Source organism: Ambystoma mexicanum, chromosome 10 (genome assembly GCF_040938575.1).
Source record: "Ambystoma mexicanum isolate Mex_15411 chromosome 10, UKY_AmexF1_1, whole genome shotgun sequence".
Taxonomy (NCBI): Eukaryota; Metazoa; Chordata; class Amphibia; order Caudata; family Ambystomatidae; genus Ambystoma; species Ambystoma mexicanum.
In genome coordinates this window covers 1,572,604,230-1,572,630,715 of record NC_090932.1, presented here as the reverse complement: position 1 = coordinate 1,572,630,715, position 26,486 = coordinate 1,572,604,230, and the positions used below count along the sequence as shown (strand labels likewise).

General features: G+C 48.2%; 1 protein-coding gene across 6 annotated transcripts in view; it reads left to right on the top strand.

Moving 5' to 3' along the window:
* CABIN1 (calcineurin binding protein 1) overlaps positions 1–26,486 on the top strand; it is a 1,968,820-nt gene that overhangs the window by 1,097,390 nt on the left and 844,944 nt on the right. For all 6 annotated transcript variants that reach the window (XM_069619890.1, XM_069619888.1, XM_069619891.1 and 3 more), the window contains one exon: positions 3,039–3,376. In XM_069619890.1, the coding sequence (XP_069475991.1) occupies positions 3,039–3,376 (338 nt within the window). The remainder of the gene's footprint in view (positions 1–3,038; positions 3,377–26,486) is intronic.

Sequence of the window (26,486 nt, the reverse complement as noted above, 5' to 3'; positions counted from 1 at the left end):
GCCCTGCATTGCAACCTGCCCCCCTGCTACAGCTACATCAAGGTAAGGGGACGTCTATTGGTGATTCTAATCGACTCCTTCCTCCCATGGATGCATCACCTATGATATCCCTATCCCAGCACAACTGTTCTTCTGAATCTTTTCCGCCGCCAGAGGGCTGAATGGCTTAGCGTTGGTTTTGCCCGACAGCTCCACCACCCAGTGCCTGAATTGCTGTCGTGCCAGTATATTTACAGGTGCAGCGCCCTGTTACCTCAGTTCCTTTTTTCCACACATTCTGTATGCTTCCGGAATGTAGCCTGATTTTGCAAATTCGTCTGCATGCCCAATTCTGCAAAGGCCTCTGGGTTCAAACCGTGTGTAGACACCGGGTAGAAGATGTCCGTTTCGGATCCACACCAGATTTGTTTATATTGTTGGGTGAGGAGCAAGACAACCAGGATTGTGGTTTGTATCATTCCATGCACCTGAAGGCCCTCAGGAACTGGTGGCAAAACATTTTACCTTCCTCCACAAGACGAAGGGTGATGTTGCACAGTCTCGTTAGAGGTCATGCAGTGGCGAGCAAAAGGTCCCCTCTGTGTAAGGAAAAGGAGGAAGAACAGCTCAAGAGATCATGCTCTCAAAGCGAATCCCCGCACCAGAATTATTCCTCCTCGTCCAAAAAGAAGAGCCACCAATCCAGACGTTCTCCGGAGCCAGATATGGTACCTTTTCCCACCCAATACTCCAACAAGGATTTCGCCAAAAGATGTTTGACATCTTAGACAAGCCAGGCACTGACGGGGCCCACTGCGTGTTATTTTAGGGTTTTGTGGCAAAATATACATTGGGTATTGCTAACCTTTCTTAAATAAGAAGTGGTGAAACACCCGGTAATTGCTGTAACCACCAAATTATGAGTTTCATAATTTATTTAATACATCTTTTAAACTAATTTTCTGCCCTCTTTTGTGTGGCATATTTTTTGCCTCACAAAAGCAGTAATGCATGCAATACTGGGTGTGGTATTGCCGGGCCCCCACGGAATCCAATGGGACTTCTAATTGGGGGATAACGGTATGGTCTGCATGACTTGTAATCATGCTGTCATACCTTCACCCCCCTAGACTCAGTACCTCAGGGGCTTCTATCCGGCACCCATGTCTCCGCCCATGGCCTTGGCAATTGCTATGGCACCTCCTGGATGGTCTGTACAGGATGAGATTTCATTCCTCAGTACATCGCCCATGGCCGCCTCATCATGGTACATGATCACGTGATACATATTGCCCCCGGAAGATATTTTAGTATGCTGCCTTCCCTACTCCAATGCTTCTCAACTGTGATTCAATGGCAGTACGAAGTTTGCTTGTTACTTGTTTTCTGACTCCACGGATTTACCGAACTCGACATTGCATTAAGGACTGGCTTGGATCTCCTCTTTTGGGTAAGGCATTTGGCTTGACTTTTTTCTCAGGATTAAGACTTGGTATCTTTGTTCTTGGTCTTTTTTTCCCCTTTTTTGTGTTTTTCTTATGGATTGGTTTTCTTACCTTTGGATTGTGCTCTGGGACCTACTGGGATTTTTAGATTGTGGAATTGGCACACTGAACCTTTTTGTTTCTTACTCGTAGCTTATTGTTCGGATTCTTGACTCCCTCTTCGAATTTGAAGCTGGTATGTAACCCGGTCCCCTGGTGCTGCAGCCACGTACAACTTGGTGATTTTCCTGTGTCTCTTTCACTCTGGTACTACACCTCAGATTCACCAGGTACGCTGTTCCGCAGTAAAGTGTAGTTCTAGAAGTAAGGGAGTTCATTGTTTGCTCGGTACATTAATATATTCGGTTTCTCTAACCAGCTGCAGAGATCACCCAGTGGACGTCCCTTCTCCTCAGCCTTTTGCACAATAGATCGGCCAGTAGGACTGAATAATTGATTCCCTGACTTGTACATTGCGCAGTAGACAGTTACCTCACCTGGGACTCCGAGCACGACATATGCATACAGACCTACCTGGCCACCCAGTAATTGGTGCCTGCGGTAACGGGAAGCGAGTTTGGAGGCGTTACCAGTGGCAATCGCTCCAAACTCGTAGTGCAGTTCTTGATGTCCCCTAGTTTTGCTCAGGAGAATCCTCATGATTAGGACACAAAAACAAAGACATTTATTTGCAGTAGTATATGTGCAACGGGATAGACACGGGTCGATTTGGGTTTTGTTGTACAAACATGGCGAGTCACTGTATTCTTAAGAGGCCTCGAGAGAAACTGGTGCACCAGGTTTATCTCTGCACTGGACGATAGATTGGTTGATAGTTTTAATGTGATGTGATTGAACGAACAGGCGTATATGCTGTATACGCTGAGTACTGGTGAGGGCACACAGTGTTGGAGTAGGATCTGTTTGTGTGATTTAAATACTTTAAAATGTCAAAAATGCATAGCATTGTGCAACATTTTCTGATTCTCCATTTCCTTTTTCAATATGAATTTATAATTCTATATATGCTATATTTTTGGTTCAGCATTTTCACAAATCTCTATTCAATTTCACATTGCTCCAGGATTGGAAACTGGTATCTGGTATTATGAAGGGCAGGCTATAGTCTATGAAATGTGCACTGTCTGCATTTCTGTCTTTTTTTTTTTTGGTCTACATGCTTTTAGTATTTTTTTTTTTGCTTATGTTATTAATAGGCTTTATATTTTTTGTCTGTCATGTATGCGTGTGTTGGTGTGTTATGAAATTATTTTTGTAATAATAAATGCTTGAAATATGTAAGACATAAAAGCAATTACATGTCCTGGTCATTATATTCATGATAAAATACTTTCTCCCCCTTCTGACTGCACCAGAAGGATTACATCAATTTGTCCAGTACCGTGTAATGTGATTGCTAAAGAAATTGTGTTCATTTAATTTTTGCACTTGATTTAATCCTGGAGGGACACCTTTCTAGTTTTCTTCTGTTGACTTCCCGAGTCCCTTTCAGTGTTTGGGTGGGCTCTTGAGTTCACACTGTCTGTCAACAATGAGTTTTTTGTTTGTTTGTAGGAAATACTGAAGAGCCTTCACAAGTATCTGAAGTTGTATACACAGCCGAGAACGGTGTCCAGAAAGTCTTTCCTGACTCGTGCCCATCAAACGCATTTACCACTCCTCCCAAGACTGGTCACCCGCCTCCTACCCAGTGGGACTCCCGGAAGAAAAGCGAGCCAGGTGGCGACTTTTCGGACTATCCTCAGAGCCTCCCTGCAGACTTTGAGGAGCGGCGCAAAGTCCTGATAGAGCAGTGCATCAGTGCTTTCCGCCTGTGCCTCAGCCGCTTTCCACAGCACTACAAGAGCCTCTATAGACTGGCATATCTCTTCACCTCCAGCAAGACCCACCAGGTGAGATGTGTAAGGAGGTGCTCATCATGCTTTGAGGGGGCATGAGACAGTTTGACGCTAAAAGACTCGGGCTAGTATTATTTTGCACAGGCTATAGTGCTGAATGTGCCTCCAACAAGGAGCTTCATAGCACCTTCCTGGGAAAAACATGAGACAAAAAATGTGAGTCCTCTGCAATATATATGCCCATAATGTAGTATAATGTGTTCTTCCATACCTCATCGCTGCCAATATGGCTGCCTAGTTGCACGTGGCCATGTAAGAAAAGTGGTGGGGTCAGGTTGTTGTTGAGGGGGAAGGTCGGTGTGCATACTGGCGTGTTTACCATTGCAGGCCAGAAGTGCCGGTGTCCTGAATGCGGGCATGATTAGAAGTGGTTTGTGGTGGTGACACTAGGGTATGTGTTTAGCCGGGCGGGAGAGCACAAAATCAATCAGTTGAAAGATGTCCCTGCAACACTATGGGCCTCATTACACGGTATGCGGTAAGGGTTTACTGCTACCGGTAAGGGTACCGGTAAACCCATTACCGCCTTACTACGAGGTCCCTTTGCCGGACCCGACCTCAACGGCTTGTTTTACCAGCCGTTAAGGAATGGGCCCGCAAAGGGACCTTGGTGCTAATTACGGTACCGCAATTTGCGGTACCATAATTACCTCCTTCCCCATTTCCATTGAGCCCTATGGGGGCAAAAATGGGAATGGGGAAGTGCCTTGGTGAATGGAGAGTTACCGGCCCTGCTCACCTTGGAGTAGACCGGTAATTCCGCCATCCACCAAGGCGGACACGGTAAAATACCGGCGGCAACCATGGCGCTAATAGCGCCATGGTTACTGCATATCGTGTAATGAGGCCCTATATTAGCAGCTGTCGTGTGTGTGTGCAGTAGTGCTAACGATATCATCAGTGACATTTCGATAAGCTTATTGTGGTTTTTAGTAATCAGATTATTAATGTGTGCAACGAAGGTTTGTGTGCATTGTACAGTGGTAAGAGGTGAATGAGTTGGTCGTTGGGATTAGTGAGGACAGTCACAGAATGAACGGTCTCTTCTGTTGATCTGTGGTGGCAATATGTCATGCTGCTGTTGATAATGTTCTGGTTTCTGTTTTATGGAATGGTCGAACAAGCCCGACACAAACGACTTTGATCTCCAGCTTTGCTTGCCTGAGTTGTTGTGAATGGTGTTTGCAACTATAAGAGGATCCTGTCTTTCCCTTCCTGGTCATTCTTATCAGTGGATGATATTTGGTTCCATGTACGTAACCTTTATTTAGGTGGTAATAGTCCGAGGCCGTTGGCTTTAAAGGGTGCAGTGTCTGTTTATCCAATCATTTCTGGGAGATACACGAGGAGTTGCAGACCTGTGGATGGAGAGATTTGCGAGGATGCTGAGTATTTTGCAGGTGTATGGAGTGCTTGTTGTTGCCTATGTGGCTGATCAGCAATGACCTCAGGAGACATTGATTCAGACGATGCTGAACAGAGTAATGCCTTTGAATGTTTTCCTTCTTTTTTAAAGATTTATTTTTCCAGGAAGGCTCTGTTGAGGAGCTATGACTCAATTGTTTTCTCATAGTGTGGAGCAGAACTATTCAGGTATTGCCTCCCACAGATGGGCCATGCAAACAGTTTAAAGGATAGTTCCGGGACTTTTTTTTTATTGTCCCTACGGTTCGGCCATGTGTTTTTAAGCATAACTCGGTAGATCGTAGAAAACTTTCCTATGGACCTTACCCGACTTTTCGTCCATTAACGCCCTCGAAATCAGCCGCCATTTTCTGATAATCCTATCATTTCCCCCCATCGCCCTGGCTCACTTGCTTTTGCGGCACTAAATCAAATCCCCCGCCCCTGAAACAGACTTTATCAAAACATTCATATTCCCCGCCTCTATCCGTGACGTGACTGTGCTGCGTAGGCAAACGCGCCCAGGCGTCTTCTACGCGACTCCACACAGAACCCGGAAACCAACACAGATCAGCTCACAACACAGCGCGCCACAATTCGCAATATGAAACTGTACTTTTAAATCAAACCGCAAGATTGTAAATTTGGTAAAGTACATTTATTTGACATCAAATGTTTAGAGAATATTCAGCGATTTGCATTTTTATTTGCTCAGGTTCCAAAAAGTTCGTTTTGAGGCACGCGATGTTCCTTTGCTGTACACAGGGTCTTAGATCATCTCACAATACAGCGCCACAATTCGGAATATGAAACTGTGGTTTAAAAGCAAACTGCAAGATTGTACATTTGGCAAAGTATATTTATTGGACATCAAATGTTTAGAGAATATTCAGCGATTTTCATTTTTCTTTGCTCTCGATCCAAAATAGTTCGTCTTGAGGCAAGCGATGTTCGTGTGCAGTACACAGGGTGTTGGTTTACGATAACATAAGCTCTTCGGTCGCACTGATAATCGCATGGCTGTTCCAACAACGAGGCACTAGGCCACCACAACGGTCTGTATGTTGCATCTAGCCGTTAGTACCGCGTAAGGGCATACTTGTACTTGGCGATCGTCCCATAAAATGGTCAGGGTGGTAACGTTGTTCACGCGGAGAAGCAACTGGCGGTTATAAAAGCCATCCGCCGGTGTCTGGTACTCGTGACACAGACAATAATGGGTGAAGTACCTGTTTGAAAAACATAAAAAATGAAATTAGTCTCACCATCAGATCTTTATTAAAATTATTCATTTTATATATTCGGTCGGTAAATTATTTCATAGCTAGGACAGTGCAACTGGGTTTTAAACGTCAAGGGGGGGCTGTAGGATACTGAGACAGTCCCCCAGTGCAGGGGTTGACAGGGAGTGCAGGTGGAGAGTGGAAGGGCCCAGGACCGAGATCGCAGACAGTGGACCAGTTGTAGCAGGGGAGAGGGAGAGAGAAAGCAGAAGCAAAGAGGAAGGTTTTGAGGTGCTTCCGTAAAAGGAGACGGTTCTCCCCAAGATAGTGCGCGGTACAAAACAATATGCCACATAGAACGAACAAGTCCAACTTAACCCGTCTTTAAAGCTACTGTATAGTAATTAAATTGCGGTATAAACTCATCTAAAGAGTTACTTACATTATATTTGCATTTTCCATTGTGTCTGTGCGTAGGGCAGTCCCGAAATACCACTCCTTCTATGCAGACGTTATTTCTTCTAATGAACGAACATGAAATGGCTTTCATTTCTGAAATTATATTCATTATCGTTTCTTACGTGGTCCCGGCCTGTCAAGGTCAAATAACAATAGAACCTTATACTGAGTCGTGGGCCATTCTGGCACCCTAGAAAAAATCAAAGCAGCTGACCTTCACTTTGAACGAGCACACATTCCTAGTTAGCTACATTCAGTGTAAGGCCGTCTCACAGGACTTGAAATTTACACTCCATCTTTGCATTTTGTCTGCGTGCTTTGCAGCCCCACAGAACCATAAATACGGAGACATTCTATATTTTTTGAAAAATGATTTATATTACTGTTTGGTTTAATTTAATGCGCAAATGAACAAGGGTGGAGAGACACATTGCATGTACACTGAGCAATCACTTTTATTTACACAATACATAGCTACACATATTCAATGGGCCTGCGACATGAGGAGACTCCAGAGCAAAGTCACAGGTGACACCCGGGTGGTTCGCACTACTGCACGGTGAAGGGAGGGGCAAGGGTGGAGAGACACATTGCATGTACACTGAGCAATCACTTTTATTTACACAATACATAGCTACACATATTCAATGGGCCTGCGACATGAGGAGACTCGAGAGAACAGACAATCAAATTACAATCATTTAAACCGTGATGTGTATTTCTCAATGAGTTCTTCTTTAGGTGGACATGGAACAGAGGCAATGTTGGGTGGCAATGCAGTTGTCCCCTGCACAGGTTCGTTCACAACTCCATTTATGTGCCTATCTAGGACGTCAACAATAAGTTTCTCAATAAACTCATATTGCATATCCTCAAACACTGGTTTGATCACCCATTGTTTACTTCTTTTAGTGAAGGCCTTATTGTAGCGAAGCGTCCCTAAAGTTCCGGTCGTCCTACTTTGTTGACGGCCAACATTATGGTTATGTGCCAAGACCGCTAAAAGAGTCCGATTTATCATGCCCTCCATGCCAAAATGCAATCGTTTTGGCCTGTACTTTAGGCACATATTGTGGAACACCTCCAAATCTCCTGTGTGGCAGAATTCCGTGAGTCCCCTCAAAGCTTTTGTTATAGTTTTATCAAATACAATCTTTTCAATGGCTTTGTGAGTGGGTGATGAAGGAATCAACCACTTCTTCTTCCGTGCCTCCTCTGTGGACAAATGGCCATGTTCACAATTGTGGAAATGTTGGTTCGTGTTCCATCGGTGAACGTTCGTACAGTGTGGCATTACTGACCGCCATTTTTCCAGTAGAATTTCCAACGACCCTCCACATGTTTTTGAGCTCCACCAAAGATGGTTGCTGATTGACTTGGACCACTGTGAAATACCTTGCAATTCTTTTTTTTTACCTGCAGCTGACAATTTTTTATTGATTGATTTTGCAAGATGCCAAACGTCAAATTGGTGATTTATATTTCGAGGGGATTGGGTCCTCCGACGTATTCCATATCTATGACAGTAATCACCACAGCTGTGCTGCTTCGGAAACTTTTTCGGCGTCTGCGTCCTGCGTCGATGACGTCGATGCGCCGCCGTCGAGGACCTCCTCCGACGTCCGACGTCATCCGATGTGATAAGTAGGACGCACGACGCCAGTAGCCTCAGTTCCGTTTTTTCCGCGAACGTGTTGCTTCGTGTTTCTCGGTTCTAGCCTCGACTCTTTGGAGTTCTGTTCTTTCTGGTTCTTCGAGCCTGTTCGTTTGTGAATATTCCTTCGCAGCGATGTCTTCCACTTCGTCTTCAACCCCGCGTCCGGGCTTCAAGAAGTGCGGGGTGTGTGGGTCCAAGATGTCGGTGACTGACTCGCACGACGCCTGCCTCTGGTGCCTCGGGGAGGCCCACGACACGGATGACTGTGTCGACTGCCTGTCGCTCACTTCCAAGGCCTTACGCGAACGTAAGAAGAAATTGTCGGTAGGTCGGGTGTCCAAGCCCCGGAAGTCGAAGTCGGCGGGGCTTTCGACGGATGATTCGAGGGGTGACTCTCCGCGTCATCGTCGGAGGTCTCGTCGGTCTTCTTCTAGGAGTCGGTCTCGCCACTCCTCTGCCTCTTCGAGGCGTTCTCGGAAGCGCCGTCACCGGTCGCCTTCCAGGTCCTCTTCCGAGGACTCTGCCCGGCACGTCGGTTATCCCACCAGCCGTGCGACGCCGGAGGAATGGGCTTCCTTCGGGAAGAAAATGTTGGCGATTCTTGAGTCGCAGGGTACTCAACCGTCCGCGCCCCCGAGTGGGGTCGGCCGTGTGAGGTCGAGAGACGCCGCTCGCAAGAGTGGTCGGCACGAGTCACGGGAGAGGTCCCGTTCGGACAAGGAGGCTCGTTCTCGCCGTACCCGTTCCAGGTCCCGGTCCTCGACGCGATCGAGACCGTGTGCACCTGTGATGTCTTCGAGGAAGACATCGACGTCTGAGGCGTCGAGGGCGTCGACAGGCTTTCTCGAGGCTCCGGCTCCGAGGAAGTCGTCGAAGCCGTCGACGTTCAGGTCGTCGAGGGACACGCTCGGGGCTCCGGCTTCGAGGGCTGTGTCGACGCCGCCGATATTGGAGGCGCTGCATCTGACGTCGACGCCGATTTCCTCGACGTCGACGCCGATCCTCTCGGCGCCGTTGCCGGTTTTCTCGACGGCGGCGCCGATTCGCTCGACGCCATCGACGCCTTTCGTGTCGGAGGTGCCCCGTGTCTCGGGTGTACCCCCTAGGAAGGCTCTGGCTAAGAGCAGGCACTCTCAGGTGCCTTTCCACCTCTTGGATTATATTTCGGAGGCGGATGAGGATTCGGTTGGCCTGGTTCCTGATCAGGTGCCGGATGACATTGTCTCGGGCCATAGTCAATTTGACGATTTGAGGCAGTCGCTGCATGATGCTAGTGGTCTGGACACCTCTCCGGAGGTGGAATTTGGTCGGCCTGAGCCTGGCTCCCATGCCGATTCCTCATACCGGCGCCTTATGGCTAGGGTGTCTGAGTATCTGGGATGGTCTGCTCCCCCAGGGGAGTTTGTGCAGGATGATCTGACGGACATCCTTGATGTTGGTCCCCCATCTGACCCGGTTCTGCCATTCCATATGGCTTTGCAGCGTAGGGTGGCGGCGGCTTGGACTGCTCCGGAGAGTCTCCCGGCAGTGGGCAGATCCTTGTCGCGGAAATACCGTCCAGCCAGTGGCGACCCCTGCTACTTGACCAGGCACCCCACTCCGGAAAGTTTGGTGGTGCAGGCGGCCACGGCCCCGGCAAAGCAGGCGTCGTACCCTACCATCCCTCCTGATAGGGACGACAAACGTTTTGATGGCTGGGCGAAGAAGGTGTTTTCTTCTGGTGGTATGGCGCTTCAGGCGGCCAACTCCATTTGTGCCTTGTCACGTTTCACGCACACTCTGTGGAACTGTGTTGCGTTAGCGGCTGAACATATTCCCGAAGGGGACGAACGGGTTGGTTTCCTTGCTTTGGTCCAGGATGGTAAGGATGCCATGTGTGAGTCCGTTCAGTCGGGTTTGGACTTAGCTGAATGCGTCAGTAGGTCCATGGCGGCGAGCACCGTGATACGCAGGTTTGCGTGGTTGCGGAAGTCGGGGTTTGCTCCTGATGTGCAGTCCCGGCTCCTCAACATGCCCTTTGATGGTGAACATCTTTTTGGCAGCAAGGCTGACGAGAGCCTTGAGAGGTTGCAGACCTCAAAAGCTGCAGCGAAGTCGTTGGGCGCTGCAGTTCGCCAACCTCCGCCTTTTCGTCCTAGGGGACAGCAGTGGAGGGGTGGCTCCTTTCGCTATTACTCGTCCTTTGGTAGAGCGAGAGGAGCTGGCAGTCAAAGGGGCCAACGCAGGGGTACCAGAGGTGGACGACAGGGTACCCGTGGTGCCAAGGCCGCTCAGGCAGTTGCCTCTTTGCCCTCAGGTAACGCCGCAGCCGCTCCTACTCAGTCATGAGGCCTTGTCCCATGGTTCGCCGGTTGGGGGAAGGCTGGCGCAGCATCTTGTAGAGTGGCGTGCCATTACTTCGGATGTGTGGGTTCTGGAGATCATAACCCACGGCTACTGTCTTCCCTTTCGGCACAGGCCTCGCGACAATCCACCGGGGAACCTCTCTTTGAAGTGTCCGGTTCCGCTCCTTGCGCAGGAAATTCAAGCCCTGCTGGAGAAAGGCGCCATAGAACTGGTGCCTGTAGCGGAGAGGAACAAGGGATGGTATTCCCCTTATTTTTTGATTTCCAAGAAAGACGGGGGATTGAGACCCATCATGGACTTGCGCGGTTTGAACAAACTCCTCAGGAAGGACAAGTTCAAGATGGTTACTCTCTCTCAAGTCCTCCAGGCCCTTCAGCTTCAGGACTGGTTGGTGTCACTCGACCTCAAGGATGCTTACTTCCATGTGCCGATCCATCCCAAGCACAAGAAGTACCTGAGGTTCGCGGTTGGCGACTCGCACTTTCAGTTTCGGGTCCTGCCGTTCGGTTTGACCTCCGCCCCGAGGGTTTTCACCAAGCTCATGGTGGTGGTGGCAGCGCATCTCAGGCAAGGGGGGATTCACGTCTACCCCTACCTGGACGATTGGTTGATCAGGGGGAGCTCTCCCGAGCAGGTCCTGGATCATCTGTCCGTCGCCTGCCACTCCCTTCACAGGCTGGGCTTCTCCCTCAATTTAAAGAAGTCCCATTTGACGCCAACGCAGAGGCTCCAGTACATCGGAGCAGTGCTCGACACTTCCCTGGGGCAGTGTTTTCCTCCCCAGGTGAGGGCTCTTCACATTCAGCAGATGGTGCGCAAGTTTCAGCATGCCCAGACGCTCCCAGCGTTCGAGTTCTTGAGGTTGCTCGGCCTCATGGCATCCTGCATTCTTCTGGTGCCAGAGGCTCGCCTGCGAATGAGATCTTTGCAGTGGGCACTCAAGATGCAATGGTCGCAGTCCTCCGGCAGGATGTCGGACCCGATTCAGGTGCCGCCCTCGGTCGCCCGGGACCTTCTGTGGTGGGCCGTCGAAGGCAACTTGATGAAGGGGGCTCCGTTTTGGCTTCCCTGGCCGGAGGTGACGATCGTGTCGGATGCATCCCTCACGGGATGGGGAGCTCATGCCAACGGGCTGACAGTCAGCGGTCGTTGGTCTCCGTCGGAGTCCAGACTCCATATCAATCTGTTGGAGCTGAGGGCCGTCAGGCTAGCCCTGAAGGCTTTTCTGCCGACTGTGCGAGGGAAGAGTGTCCTGATCCTGACGGACAACACGGTGGCCATGCACTACCTCAACAAAAAGGGGGGGGCAGGGTCACTTCCTCTGTGCAGGGAGGCGATGCAGCTCGAGTTCTGGGCCATCCAGCAGGAAGTTTCGATCTCGGCAGTTCATCTGGCCGGAGTCGAGAACGTGACGGCGGACGCTCTGAGCAGGCAGAGCACGATCTCTCACGAGTGGGAGTTGGCTCAGGAGATTCTCCTGGAGATCTTCGCCCTTTGGGGGACCCCTCAAGTGGATCTCTTTGCCTCCAGTGTCAACCGGAAGTGCGAAAGGTTTTGCTCGCGGGAATTTCCTCCAAAAGGAGCCTTAGGAGACGCGTTCGTGGTGGAGTGGTCGTTCCCGCTGCTGTACGCGTTTCCTCCGGTCCCCGTCATCCCGCAAGTGCTGCGGAGGTTACGGAAGTTCGGTTCCCGGATGATCCTCATTGCTCCGGCGTGGGCTCGGAGGACGTGGTACCCGGACCTTCTCGACTTGTCCATCTGCCCTCCACGTCGTCTTCCCTACCGAGACGATCTGCTCTCACGGGAGGGGGGTCAGGTTCTCCATCCAGAGGTCGGATCCCTCAACCTTCACGCTTGGCTTCTGAAAGGTTGAGGTTTAAGGATTGGGACCTCCCTGAAGACGTGATGGAGGTGTTGCTTTCGGCCCGAAGGCCCGCAACTAAGTCTCTGTACCGTTGCCGTTGGCGTAAGTTCTGCGACTGGTGCAGAGTTCAGAATGTGGATCCTTTTGCATGTGACATCCCCATGGTTCTGTCCTTTTTGCTTTCTTTGGCCCACAGGGGCTTGCAAGTGGGTACCGTTAAGGGTTACCTGGCGGCGCTGTCCATCTTTAAGCGCTCATCTGAAGAATGTTCTTACTTTAAAATCCCTTTAATTTCACAGTTTCTGAAAGGGCTCACTAATGTGTTCCCTCCGTCGCCTTTCCTGGTGCCCGGTTGGGATTTGAACCTTGTTCTTAGGTTTCTTATGGGTGCTCCGTTTGAGCCGTTACATTCTTGCCCTTTGAGGCTGTTGACTTTGAAAACTGTGTTTTTAGTTGCGGTTACTTCCGCTCGCAGAGTGAGTGAGTTACAGGCACTTTCTGTTAAGCCACCCTTCACTGTATTTCACAAGGACAGGGTTGTCCTTCGAGTTCGTCCTTCTTTTCTTCCGAAGGTAGTGACGGAATTTCATTTGGCCCAGAAGATTGTTCTTCCGGCATTCTATCCTCCTCCGCATCCTGGTAAGGAAGAGGAGAGGCTCCATAGGCTTGATCCTAGGAGAGCTTTGAGCTTTCATGTTTCTCGCATGTCCCGGGTCAGAGTGGACGATCAACTCTTTATTGGTTACGCTGGTAAGCGCTTGGGGCAAGCTGTGACGAAACAGACTTTGTCCCGCTGGATTATTTTGGCCATCTCGGAGTGTTACCGCTTGGCGGGCAAGGACCCTCCGGCTGGCTTGCGGGCCCATTCTACCAGGGGCTTGGCTGCATCTACTGCCCTGCAGAGGGGTGTTCCTATTCGCAACATCTGTGATGCTGCCACCTGGGCTTCAGTGCATACATTTGTGCGGCATTATTCCCTCGATTCCATCAGAGGGCAGGATCTGGCCTTTGGCAAGGCGGTCCTTTGCTCTGCTATTTGATTGGCTATTCTAAATTTTGTTTCTAAATTCTTTCCCTCCTCCTTGATTTGGTACTGCTTTGGGAGTCTGTCATAGATATGGAATACGTCGGAGGACCCAATCCCCTCGAAGAACAAGTTACTTTCTTACCTGGTAACGTTCTTTCGATGGGATGGTCCGACGACGTATTCCATATCGCTCCCGCCCTGCCTTCCCCGCTGCAGAATTTCTGTTGCGTTTGCAGCTTACGTTCCGCAAGGCTTTGTGTCGGACTGGCAGTTGACTATTGTCACACGTTCTGGGGGAAAAAACTACAACTGAGGCTACTGGCGTCGTGCGTCCTACTTATCACATCGGATGACGTCGGACGTCGGAGGAGGTCCTCGACGGCGGCGCATCGACGTCATCGACGCAGGACGCAGACGCCGAAAAAGTTTCCGAAGCAGCACAGCTGTGGTGATTACTGTCATAGATATGGAATACGTCGTCGGACCATCCCATCGAAAGAACGTTACCAGGTAAGAAAGTAACTTGTTCTTTTGTACTGTTCTCTCATTGTCTTGGCAATTGAAACCTGTCTGTCCGTGGCTATCAGGTCGATCACCATTCCCCGCGATTGTAGTTCTTGCAATGATGCTACAAAGCCAACTTTCTCCATGGCCACTGAGGATGTACTTTGTGACACCTGCACGACCACCGAACTCACAATTTTCTTACTTTCCATGTCCTGAAAGTGGTAGGTGCAGTACTTGGCTGAAAATCCTGGGCTGTCGCACTGTCCATCACCGGCTAGCCTGAACCGTTTGCCCGCGAATGTACTATCAATAGACATTTTTTCCATTCTCCAAGCTTCGCTAATGGCTGGAAATAGATAATCGGTTTGGTATTTGTAGAACTGAGTTTTCGCAATGAAATGGATTCCCACAAACTGAAAGAAAGACTCTAATTTTTTAAAACTTGAACCACTAAAAAGTGCAGCCGCTGCGCAAAGTAGATTGCCTGCTGGCAGTTGTCCCAGCATAGGTTGTGCAGACCATGAGAAAGGATGATATTTTGTACAGGTGGCATGTATTTTAAGGTTAGTGCCTCGAATTGCACGAGTCACATTAATGAATGGCTCCCCACATACTTCCCCACCAACCGAATGCCCACATTTCATCCGAATAATAATATCAATCAAACAACTATCGAATACAATGAATTTGGCCTCTTTCCTTATACTGTCACTCTGCATCCCAGCTGGTTTGGCCTGTAACGTTGAGGACATGTCACTCACATGAAAGGTAGAATCTCTGATATCGTCTTCCGCTATGTTCAGTGATATTGATGGTGTTTCATTGTCGTCCACTTCATTCTCTTCCATTGAAACATCTGTTCCTTCTCCGGAGATGGGTGAATAAAACAATTTCTTCAACTTTCTCGCGGTCTTAGTTTTTGCGGGTGTGGATTCTGTGAATTGATCTCCGACTGCATCCGAACTACCAGGAGGACATTCACTATCAATGGCTGGTGGTGGTATAGCTCCGTTGTCAATCACTTCATATTCTTCCCATTGGCACGATGCATCTCCAGTCTGAAGTCCCTGCCAAAAGGTTTGACAAGCAACATCTCTCGTTCGCTTCACTGTCTGTGTAGATCTAGTTCGTACACCCACTCGCAACTAGAGGACAGATTGGAAAAGGGATGTTCAGTTTAAACACAACTTACAGTATTGAACTATTAACAGTGAAAAACAACATAATATAGTGACCAGGACACTAACCTTCTTTTGCTTTCTTTTCTTTGAAACTTTCTTGCCTCGAACTTCAACATCAGGACGCTGTTGCTCCGACTCGTGTGTGCATGTCTGCACTTCCTCTTGCGCTGCAACGACTATATTTTCATGATAAGCACATCCATCACGCACTGACGCTCCATCGACTCCCTGAAACATAGAACTTTCATTAGTATGTATAATAATATCGAAAACACAAAATGTACTTGGGGACCAATACCCACGTACATCTCAATAGCAAAACACGAATGAACGCTTTGTGTAGAACATTCAAACGACAATTATTCACGCATTGTTGATCTAGTTAGATGGAACTGTCAAGATCCATACCTCGGGCTCCTCATAGACTTCCATTGATGATATTATTGAAGATGATGCTTCAGTGACTCCCTGAAACACAGTAATTGCATTAGTATGGTTTTCTATTTTGATAAAAAGAACAGAAACTTTGTGCAGGCGTGAACGGCTCATCTAAATAGACCTGCACAAATGATCAGTTGTCTAAAATAAATAATGGATATGTAAATATGATTCGATTTGCTCGATCGTTGGAAGTGTCACCACCCAGAGATCTGCATCAACTACTAGGGGTGATGTTCTTGTAGAAGAAGCTCCGTCATCTCCCTGAAACATAGTACTTGCGTTAATAAAGAAGGAAGTATAGCGGATGTAATCACGTCATATGATTTCGCTTGATTGAACTGTCAGTATCCATACCTCGAAATGCATAAGAACATCAAGGGACGATGTAACTGCGGTGCACACTTCTGCAAGCTGTTGCGCCGACCCGTAACTGCACGCTCCCCCTTCTTCTTGGACTAATGCTCCATCGACTCCCTGAAACATAGGACTTTCATTAGTAATGAACACAATATTGAAAAAAGAAGACACATAGGAGGGCGACGACAGAAGGACATATCAATGGCTAAAAACGAAAGAAACATTGTGTGTAACAATCACGCTACAAGAATGCAAGATCTGATGATCTCCATCGATGGAACTGTCCTGAAACGTACCTCGAGCATCTGAGTGACATCAACGGTAGTCGTCAATACGTTGGACTCCTCAGCATCTCCCTGAAAGACAGTACTTGAATTATTTTGGATAACAATAATTATAACTGAAAACAAAGACTAGAGGACGAGTACAAGGGTGTACCATTAGGTAAAATAATTACACGATAAATTAAAACTATTGATTTACATGCCTAAAACAAGTCAGTGGCAGAATAGCCAAGTAAGATTACCCGATAGGCGCTTGAAGTGGCTGATGACTGCAATAACGACACGGATGGAGAATCTTCCGCCTTCATATTGAGTGGATACATAAATGGGGAAATTATTGTTAGCTAATTCTACACACTACCGCAAGGCCGAGAGATAAATACGTAAACTTGACTCACCAGTGGAGGGATGTGGACGAATAGAGTGGGAATAGCGGTTGAGAGCAATTTTCGCCTCGCTCGCGGTGTGTTCTTTTTTATTAGCAATGATGTGGAGTACATGTCAGAGGTAAAGTGCCTGCTGCAGATGCGGTATCTATCACCCCTCTTGTCCGCAAAGACTTCTAGGACTCTACTTTCAAGCTCAGAGGGTGGATATCCGCAATATCGGACCCATTCTCTTATCTGATCTATTGTCTTAGGGAAAACATGCATTATAGTACCTTCAGATTTATTATGGGTCTTCGAAGGGCAACCGCCAATGGAACAGGCAGGCATTGTGGAAAGTTCTGAAAAGTAAAGATCAACAATTCTCTATGAATATCAATGTGTTAAAAAATTAAATGACACATAAAAGATTCAATGCAAGGTATCTTTTGGTTCTTGGAACTATACACGTTATTCACATGCGGATAAGTATTTGAATAACTTTAAAAAAAATAGAAAAATAATTTGACTAAACTCAGAACATGTGACTAGTTCCTTGCATGTACTGTCTTGAACGAAAAGAAATTGGACGCAAAATGAGTATGGTACATGGCCTTACCTTGACGAGCAAACAGTTAGATGCAGGGATCAGAGTAGTTTCTTGTCGTAGAACAGGGAGCAGTTCACAGGTTGCAAACTGACGAGTTTCCTCAAAGTGGTCACGGAAGTTCACAGAGACGAAGAGCAGATAACCAGCACCTTCACGGGTTGACTAGCAAAGCGCAAAGAAGTTCTCATTAGAAATATGAAGTGGGTTATAAAGAATTCGAAACAGGGGTGTGTTTGTGAATGAATGACGTGTTTGCAGGGGGCCGTCCAGCGTGAGGGGGGATGCTTGGCAGGAGACACGGGGTCTGGCGGTAGACATGGGAACAACAACCCATGCTCTATAGACCACTTTGAAGTGTACATGGTCTTTGGCACCTCTTGGCCTTTATCGCTCCCTGACAGCTCCACTTGGCAGCACAAGTACCCCGGTGGGAACTGCCTTTGATAGGGCGGGGGGTGGATTGGGGCGGTGGTCGTGCAGACAAGACACAGGAAGACTCGTGAATGGAGACACACTTATGTGGATTGCAGGGGGCCGTCCAGCGTGAGGGGGGATGCTTGGCAGGAGACACGGGGTCTGGCGGTGGGAACAACAACCCATGCTCTATAGACCACTTTGAAGTGTACATGGTCTTTGGCACCTCTTGGCCTTTATCGCTCCCTGACAGCTCCACTTGGCAGCACAAGTACCCCGGTGCGAACTGCCTTTGATAGGGCGGGGGGTGGATTGGGGCGGTGGTCGTGCAGACAAGACTCGTTTGCCGCAGGGCCTCACCAAGGAGAGGCCATCTAACTGCATGTAAGAGGCAGGCTGCAGGATCTAGTACATGGAAGGCAGGGGGGTGAGTTTATAAATACCTCACCCTCCCAGGAGAATATATGGGTGCAGTTCACCCTGGAGACCCTGGATGCCTAGGCAGTTAGTCAGCAGCAGGCTGGCCTGTGGTGGCAAGGCGGCACGGGCCAGAGGGGGTCATCTCTGTACCCGGTGCCAAAAAGGATTATTTATTATGATCAACCATATTGATTATTTACCTATAACCATGTTTTGTATCAATAAAATCCAACGGCCTTCCTTTTATTGCCAACGCTTGAACAAAGTGGTGTGGTAAGTATTTTTGGGGTCGGAGGCAAGGCCGGGAGGCTTGATGCCAACCCGCAAAATAACATATGTATGTCTGCTGCATATGGGTTCAACGGTTATGTGGATTGAAGGTGGGCGGCCAGCGTGAGGGAGGATGCTGGCCGGAGACATGTGGTGTGACAAGACAAGGCACAGGAAGACTATTCAATGGAGACACACTAGATTCATTTAAAAAATCAAAACAACCATTGTTAAAATATATGTTGGGTTTTATTTTAGATCTTAATTTCAATTGAACATAAATAATAAACATTACACATTGTAAAGTTGCGGTTGCAGCACATCCAGGGAAAATCCGCGGTATTGTCCACTGTCGCTGGGGAAATGTTGTCTAATGGCAAGTACCGCACAGGCAGGTATTACTCTCCGAACGCGGTGTCCGAGCCTCCCGTGAAGCCACCAAGTGAAGCAACGATAGGCCATCAGCCTGTACCACCTGTGAAAATGAAAGATGCAAACTGTATTAAAATGACAACTTTCTTATCACTGTCGATTCAGGTAAAAAATGTCATTCTGCTTTGAAAAAAATTCTATCTAGAAAATGCACAACATGGAACCAATTTACATGCATTCGAATGATGAGACGACCATGAAATAGTAGTGGCATCACTGACATCACAACCAGAGTATACTTACTCGTTACTCGGATTACGCGGACGAACAGTGCCGCAAAGTTCGTGCATAAGCACCATCATCATCCTCAACACGGTCCGTGAGAGGCAGGCTTCCCTGAACTCTGGCAGCTCGGTGATGCATTGCGGACTTGGCTCGCCTTCCGAAATGTAGGCCAAGCACCCGGAATTTTCACGGCAGCAGCAGTTCTCCTCCTCAGTTGGCATTAGCTCGCACCGATTGCACGTGCACCAGGTGGAGACGCCGTCCATGCGACATGGTCCAGGCTCTTCATCCGTTGACTGGTCCTCCCAACTGCCGTCCGAATCCCCATCGTTTTCGCGTGCTTGCCTTTCCAGTAGTTCTTCCTCGGTGTACTCGGGCTCGTACATATACGGCATTATTGTAACCATTGTGTGGTAAAGAAAGTAAAATAATTTACAGAGATGGTACAGGTGTTCACAAGGCCTAGAAGCGGCGAAGGTAGCTGACCAGAGCACAGAAACGAGTCACAGAATACTCAAAGTAACACAGAGAGAGTAATGGAATCAAAAATCTGCTGCTGTGTGTTGTGAAACGGTGTGTTTATACTTATTGAGGAAAGAGGCGTCCTGCCATTTCCATGGCGACACGTCATTAGCTGAGGCGCAGCGATTGTTGACACGAAACGTGCTTTGGCGTTGGGAAATGGGCGGTACGCGTCTGCTGATGTCAGGCTCAGGGGCGGGGGATTTGATTTAGTGCCGCAAAAGCAGGTGAGCCAGGGCGATGGGGGGAAATGATAGGATTATCAGAAAATGGCGGCTGATTTCGAGTGCGTTAATGGACGAAAAGTCGGGTAAGGTCCATAGGAAAGTTTTCTACGATCTACCGAGTTATGCTTAAAAACACATGGCCGAACCGTAGGGACAATAAAAAAAAGTCCCGGAACTATCCTTTAAGCCGTTTGTGAATACAAACCTGGCCGGAGGGTCCCTTAGAAATACGCTTCAGTAGCAAGAATCAGTGGCAACAGTTTGCTTAACTGCACCCACTTCTCTCTTTGCTTACATTCTGAAACCAACGTGCTATACAAATCTGTAATCGCTGTCTGAATAGTCATGGGGCATTTTTAACTACATTTTCTGGTTTTCATTACTTGGTTAGTTGCTGTGTCCCACCCCTTATTGCAGGTTGGCATCCATTAGTGAACTTCACAAGTTAGTGGTCTGTTTTTCATATAGTGTTTTATACGTGATTTTCCACGGCTTCTAAGCACTGTGTTCCTATTTGCTAAGCGAATACCCCATTACCTCCCAAAGGTATTCCAGTGCACGTGCTTAAACATGATATGAACATGAAATAGACTCATGAAAATCAGCATGGTGTAGACTGGGATGTTAGTTGTATATACAAGTTTTAACCATTCTCCTTAACTGATGGTAGGTTTGGTATATCAAATAATAACTGTTATTGCCCCACTCAGTAGTAGAGTGTGCAATTTATTGACCTCGGAAGGATGAGATGAAGGACAGAGTCGTCACTGAACGGATTCGAGCATGTATTTGCAGGTTTTTTCACAAATCTCTGCAGTGACTCTTGACCATGTGAACTGCCCCCCAAAAAACGTTTTGTCACTCGTTTTTTTAAAACTTTTTCCTGTGTAAGAATGTATGTTGTTATTGTATGTCCGTTTTCTCATCTGTTGGGTTTTGACATTGATGTCAATTGTATGTGATTAGTGTTACGGATTTATATATTAAGGTTGTCTGACATGTATGTTTCTGTACATTTATGCCACATATAGTTCAAAGTTATGAGGTTTTAATAAGACTATGATCAATCAATAAATGGCTTTTGATAGAAAATGTGATGTTGTAGTAGCAGATTCTAATGTATGGTCTATCCAAGAAATCGTCCCCGTTCACTTTTGTATAGTATTGATGTATAGGAGCCTGGGTTATCACGGCCTGAACCTGGTACCCCCTTCGTTTATGTTTAGCCATCCTGGTAGAGGTCGGGGTCCTTTGGCCAAGCCGCAAACACGCCATCCCCACTGTGGAAGAGGCCGTGGAGCTCTGAGAGAAGGCATTGCAATGTCGGCAGTGCCGCCTTCTGCCCCACGTATGAATGAAGCCTTTGTGTAGAAGACTACCAGCACTATAACCCAGAGGGTTGAGAATTTCCCTCTATGGTGAGGAGTGGCAGCGTACCACATCTGCCACTTGGGCCTTTCAGGTTTTAGATCTGGTTTACTGTCTCCCCTTTAAAACAATCCCCAGTATATCCTCCTGCCATCCCCTCTTTACCTCTAAATCCTCTCCTGACAGGTTTGTCAGCTTTTGTCAAACAGATGCCATAGAACTTGTGACACACTCAAAACGAGGCAGGGGCTGTTCTCTTTATTTTCTGGTTCCAAAGCAAGACTGTGGCCTGTGTCACATCCTGGATCTGAGGCTCTTGAACCTGCGCAAGGACAAGTTCAAGATGATCACCCTGGCCCAGATCCTCCAGGTCCTTGATCTGCAAGACTGGTTGGTGTCCCTGGATCTTCAGATCAAGCACAGAAAGTATCTGTGTTTTGTGGTGGGGTCTTCCTACTACCAATTCAAGGTCCTACCATTCGACCTTTTTTTACTGCCCAGGGTCTTCACCAAACTGCTGGCAGTGGTTGTTGCTCACCTGAGGACGGAAAGCAGCCATGTCGCTCTGCCGATCAGATGTTGGCACATCTGTATCTCACGTGCAGCCTGTTGCAGAGTTTGGCCTTCTACCTTAACTTCTGGAAGTTCCATGTTTTGCTGACACAGTGTCTCTGATTTATCCCGGAAGCTAGTTTCGGGCCTGTACCTTCCTGGATCTCATGGATTCCTGCACTTTGTTAGTGTCGGAGGCTTGGTTGTGGATGTGGTCCCTCCAGTGGCCATTCCTTTGCGAGTGGTCTGTTTCAGGGGATGATGTCAGACGTTTTGCAGGCCTTGAACGATATGTCCCGGGAACACGTATGGTGGTCCATGTAAGTCATCCTGCTCAAAGGGGCTTTGTTTTGGCAACCCTGATGCTAACATATAGTGGGCACAAATGCATTTTTGGAAAGACTGCGGCACTCATCTGCTAGATCTAATGTTGAGTGCACTGTGGTCTCCCGTGGAGTCTCGAGCACATCAATTTGCTGGAATTAAAGACGATCAGGCTGGCCCTATTTGCCTACCTCTACTCATTCTGGGAAGGGGCTAGTGAATGAGATAGAGTGCAAATACAAAGGCAACACTGCATTCTGGGAAGGGGCATCCCAAAGTGCTAGTGTGTGATAAAGAAAGATTGTAAAATACAGAGGCATCACTGCATTCTGGAAAGAGGCTCAAAGGGTTCAGTAAATGAAAAAGCAAATACTCATACTAGGGAAAATTGTATTCTTTGAATTAAAGGGAACCTCTCACCACAATCTGTGGGTGGAAGGAAACTGTATATAAATAAGCAATGTTGCATCTGGAGAACGGAATGAACGTCGTATAAAACGTACATAAGTGAGTGTGAGAGGACCGAAGAGCATGATGCACCAAATGCCATTCAACTACCTGTAGTGGGGTCTGGAAACGTGGGCCGGGAGCAGCTATTGCAAGGACGGGCCCTCCTGAACGTCACCAATAGGGAATCCGTCCCTAACGTGCATACTCATGACGGCACACACGGAACGGGGAAAGAACGGGTGACTTTGAGGCAGTTGGGCGCCAGCCCGCACACACACACTTATGTACACTGAGGATACTTGCGACTCGGAACCCATGCAAACCGATACCACCAGTGCACTAAACGAAGACCCGGATGAAGGACATGTTACACTAGCTGCTCCCATGTTCAAGCCTTACCAAAGCTGAACGCTTTTACAAACTGCTATACACATACCATGTGCTTCTGAGGTGCTGCAATCCCTCGGGTACGATACTCCACGTTCCTTGCCGGCACCGCGTGGGGAGACATTATGGAAACCTTCAGCCGTGGGAGAAGGGGATGGGGTCGGGAGTTGGGAAGAAATAAACTTTCATCTGAAGTGGTTTCCAATGGGCTGGGAACCTTACGGCCCCCATATAAAACAGAAAGAGAAGAGCGACTGAACGTTGTTCATTCGTTCTCTTAGAGAACAGCCAGACCACGGAGGAGATCACAGCGCCGGAGACCATCTGGGCGTATGGGGACTAATCTACAGGCAGCTTCTGTGCACCCTTATTCAAGAGACCTAAGAAGAAGGCTTCTTACAAAGACTGGATCAAGAACACAAGTTCTGAGCGAAGAGCTCCTTTTTATTTTATTTTGTTGCTGATGCTAATAAAGAGCCCAATTTTGTTCAGGCAACTGCAATCCTTCTCTCATCTTTACAGTGAGGAAAATGTGGAACCACTAATAAGGGCATACTTTCGGGATGTGCGTGAAGATTCCAAGATGTGAAGTGCTAAGGGCGTCTATGTTCGTCCTGAATTTCCATGAGAAATCTGTGCTCACAGCCACTTCCGCCGCTATGTTCCCGCTCTCCTCCTGGTAAGAGCTCTACTGCGCACGTGCGAGTAAATGTAAACCAAGAAATGCTGCCTGAAAGCTAGAACCACGCCCATGCCAGCCAAGCTTGGTTTGAGCCACAATAAGGCTTGTATCCACCGATCATAGATTACATGTATGCAGTTTGATTGGCAAGTGCAGGCTGCATTTATGTAAACACAGCTACACCACCGCTGGTTTCTGCTAAGGAGTGGGCTGGTTTGGGAGCGAGGTGTGTGGCGCAACGGGAACTCTAGTGTGTGCATCCTGATGACTATAATGTTTTGCACACATTGCCAAATGCATTTTGCCCATGATGAGTCATGCACTTTCCCAGAGTAATGAAAAAAGTTAACATCCTGTCACAGTGCTGACAGTCTTCACACAACTTGTGCACGATTACATAACATGCGTGCATAATTTTCGTGCTCGCATTGTGACTGCTGCTCTTGGTGGGATACGTGCGTGCCCATGTCTACGTGATGTGTAATTTGTTACGAGTCTCCAGAAATAGAGACATTACTACGACGTGTTGCCATGTTTTTTCTGCATTTCACATCTTCTCTAGATGCAGGGCGGATGGTTACACAACACTCGAAGGTCCAATGCCGGTGAAGGTCTCCTTTTCAGAAATCTCTCGGGTTGCTGTCTTTATAACCTGGGCATTTGTCCATTAGCTATGCCTTTTGTATCCAACATTACTCATTTTGTCAGCCCCTTTCGTTTCCCCTCCAGTAAGGTGCTTCATGAGACATTTCTTTTGTTTTGGCATAACAAGGTCGCGGATTTATTTTTACATATACATAACCACTGCAAACGGGTATTAAAAATTACATCCAAAAGGTGTGGCGACTGCTCCTCGTCCTGCTTCCCCCTTTACCTCCATGTTGATTGCAGGCACAACTCCCCCAAGGCCTTCAAGCCTGAGAAACTGCCTGCCCCTGCAGGTCTTTGCGGACTGGGGGAGCGCCGTTTGTTGGGGGGAAGTTGAGCCCCAATTGCTACCGCCAGACACCCCTGCCGTTTAGGCTCCCAGGAGGCGCTGTCTAGAATGGGCGAAGCCCCTTCCGGTTTAGCAATGGCTCATTCAGAGACTTTGTCTTATCATAGGTTGCCACAACCCGCCACGCCAAAGGTGGGTTACCGCCCACCGTGGCTCCCTCCTTTCCCGGCTTATAACTCCATTAATTTTGTGCAGATATTCCAGAAAAACAAATCCATTCCTTGCTCCGACAAATGCACTCCGTCCTTCAAGTAGTACTCCCTGTTTTTCAGGTTGATCAAACCATGTCTGATATGCTGAAAGCCTCTCCCTTTGCAAAACTTAGCCATGGCCCAATTCAACTTCCTTCTTGAATTCTCCACGGCTGCCTGACTCTCAGCTCCCCTCCATTCGTGTCTCGAGATGATTTCAGACCATACGATTTCAGTTTCTCCCATTACCGCCGATAGCTCCTGTAAGGATGACATCATTTCCTTGAGCAAGATCCCCCTCCCCAGACCAGCCAAGTCATTGCCCCCGAGGTGTACCACCAACACATCAGGTCTCCGATGTTCTTTCAGGAGTCTGCGCATGTGCCCCTGTAGCTGTGCACTCCGTGCCACTGCACCTTGTATTCCCCTGCGGTCAACACCTCCTGCTTGGCTGTCCAGCTTGCCCTGGCCCTTGACACAAAGGAATGGCCCACCACCCAGGCGGACCGTCGCCTTCCCTTCTTTGATGCTACTGCGAGGAGATGGGAGGGAGGAACCTTTAGACTTACATTTTTTCAGGCCTGACATACCGCTTAAAAGAACCGGACCTCCAGCCCCCAATCTGCTTGATTGCCTCTGCTCCCAGGCCCGTCCCTGCTGCCGATGTGGCTGCCCCTATCCTGAAGGAATGCGTCCCATAAACTCCTTTCGAGAAGCCTGCCTCCGCCAGCGTCATGTCCAACACCTTTTTAAACTGAAACAGACTCAACGCTGAACAATCGTTATGTACTAGAAAAGGAGCTACGTCCCCCGTGTGAATTCTATAACTCAAATACTTGCTTACGCATCCTACTGGACAAACCGGACTGTCCCGGGTACCCCCTAACACAATGCTTCTGCCTTTCCCCGTCTGATTGGTCTTGGATCTCCTCAGAAATACGTATAAACGCTCTCCTTGTACCCCTATATCACAGTTCCTAAGGTAACTTGCACCTTTACCCTTCTTGTTGGCAGGCACCAGCTCGCTCACCCTTAAGGCCCCAAAAAATGCCAGTGAGAAGGCTGCTGCGAACAATACTTTTTCATACTCATCACTACACATCACCACCAAGCTCCTGATTAATTCGTGCAACTTCACCACATCTATGGGCCTCCTCTCGTCGGGTTTAACTTGTCGCCTGCTTGGCCCAGCCCCTCATTGCCATAACAATGTAATGCTCTTTGGTAGGATCAGGCTTGCCCCCCAATTTATAAAAATGCGCCACAGCTGCTAGGTGATAAGCCACCCAAGACCTGGACCTTCCTTGTTGCCAACACCATCCCACAAAGGCCCGCACTGGCCTTTCTTTCTCACTCTCAGGCAAGATGTTGCTTTGAAAGGCCATGAATTGCTCCCAGCACCCTTTATATTTTCGCATTGTGCCTGGTGCGAGTGCCGTGTCGATCAATGCGCTCAGATCTCCCCAACCAATCCCCACCATTGAGCCTGGAAGGGGGTCATCCTTGTGCTTGCCTCTGGGTGATGTTCCCGAAACTTTCCCCACTGCAAACGAGAAAGAGAATCAGCGGCCACATTCTTAACCCCGGGTATATGTCGTACCCTGACCTCTGCGTTCAACTGCAGCAAGCACTTTGTAAGCTCCCTGAGTAACCGCAGTGCCCTACAGTTCTTGCATGTTCCTTGATTGATAATTTGCACCACTGCTAAGTTGTCAGACCAAACCATCACCTTTTTGTCTCGCATTTGCTCAGGCCAGAGCTTGAATGCCACCACTATCAGGAACAACTCCAGAACCGTAATGTCCCTGGTGATCCCCTCCGCCCGCCATTCAGCCGGCCACGCCTGCCCGCACCAACCCTTACCCACGATGGCACCAAAACCTAGTGCCCCTGACGAGTAGGTAACCAGTTTTGGGCC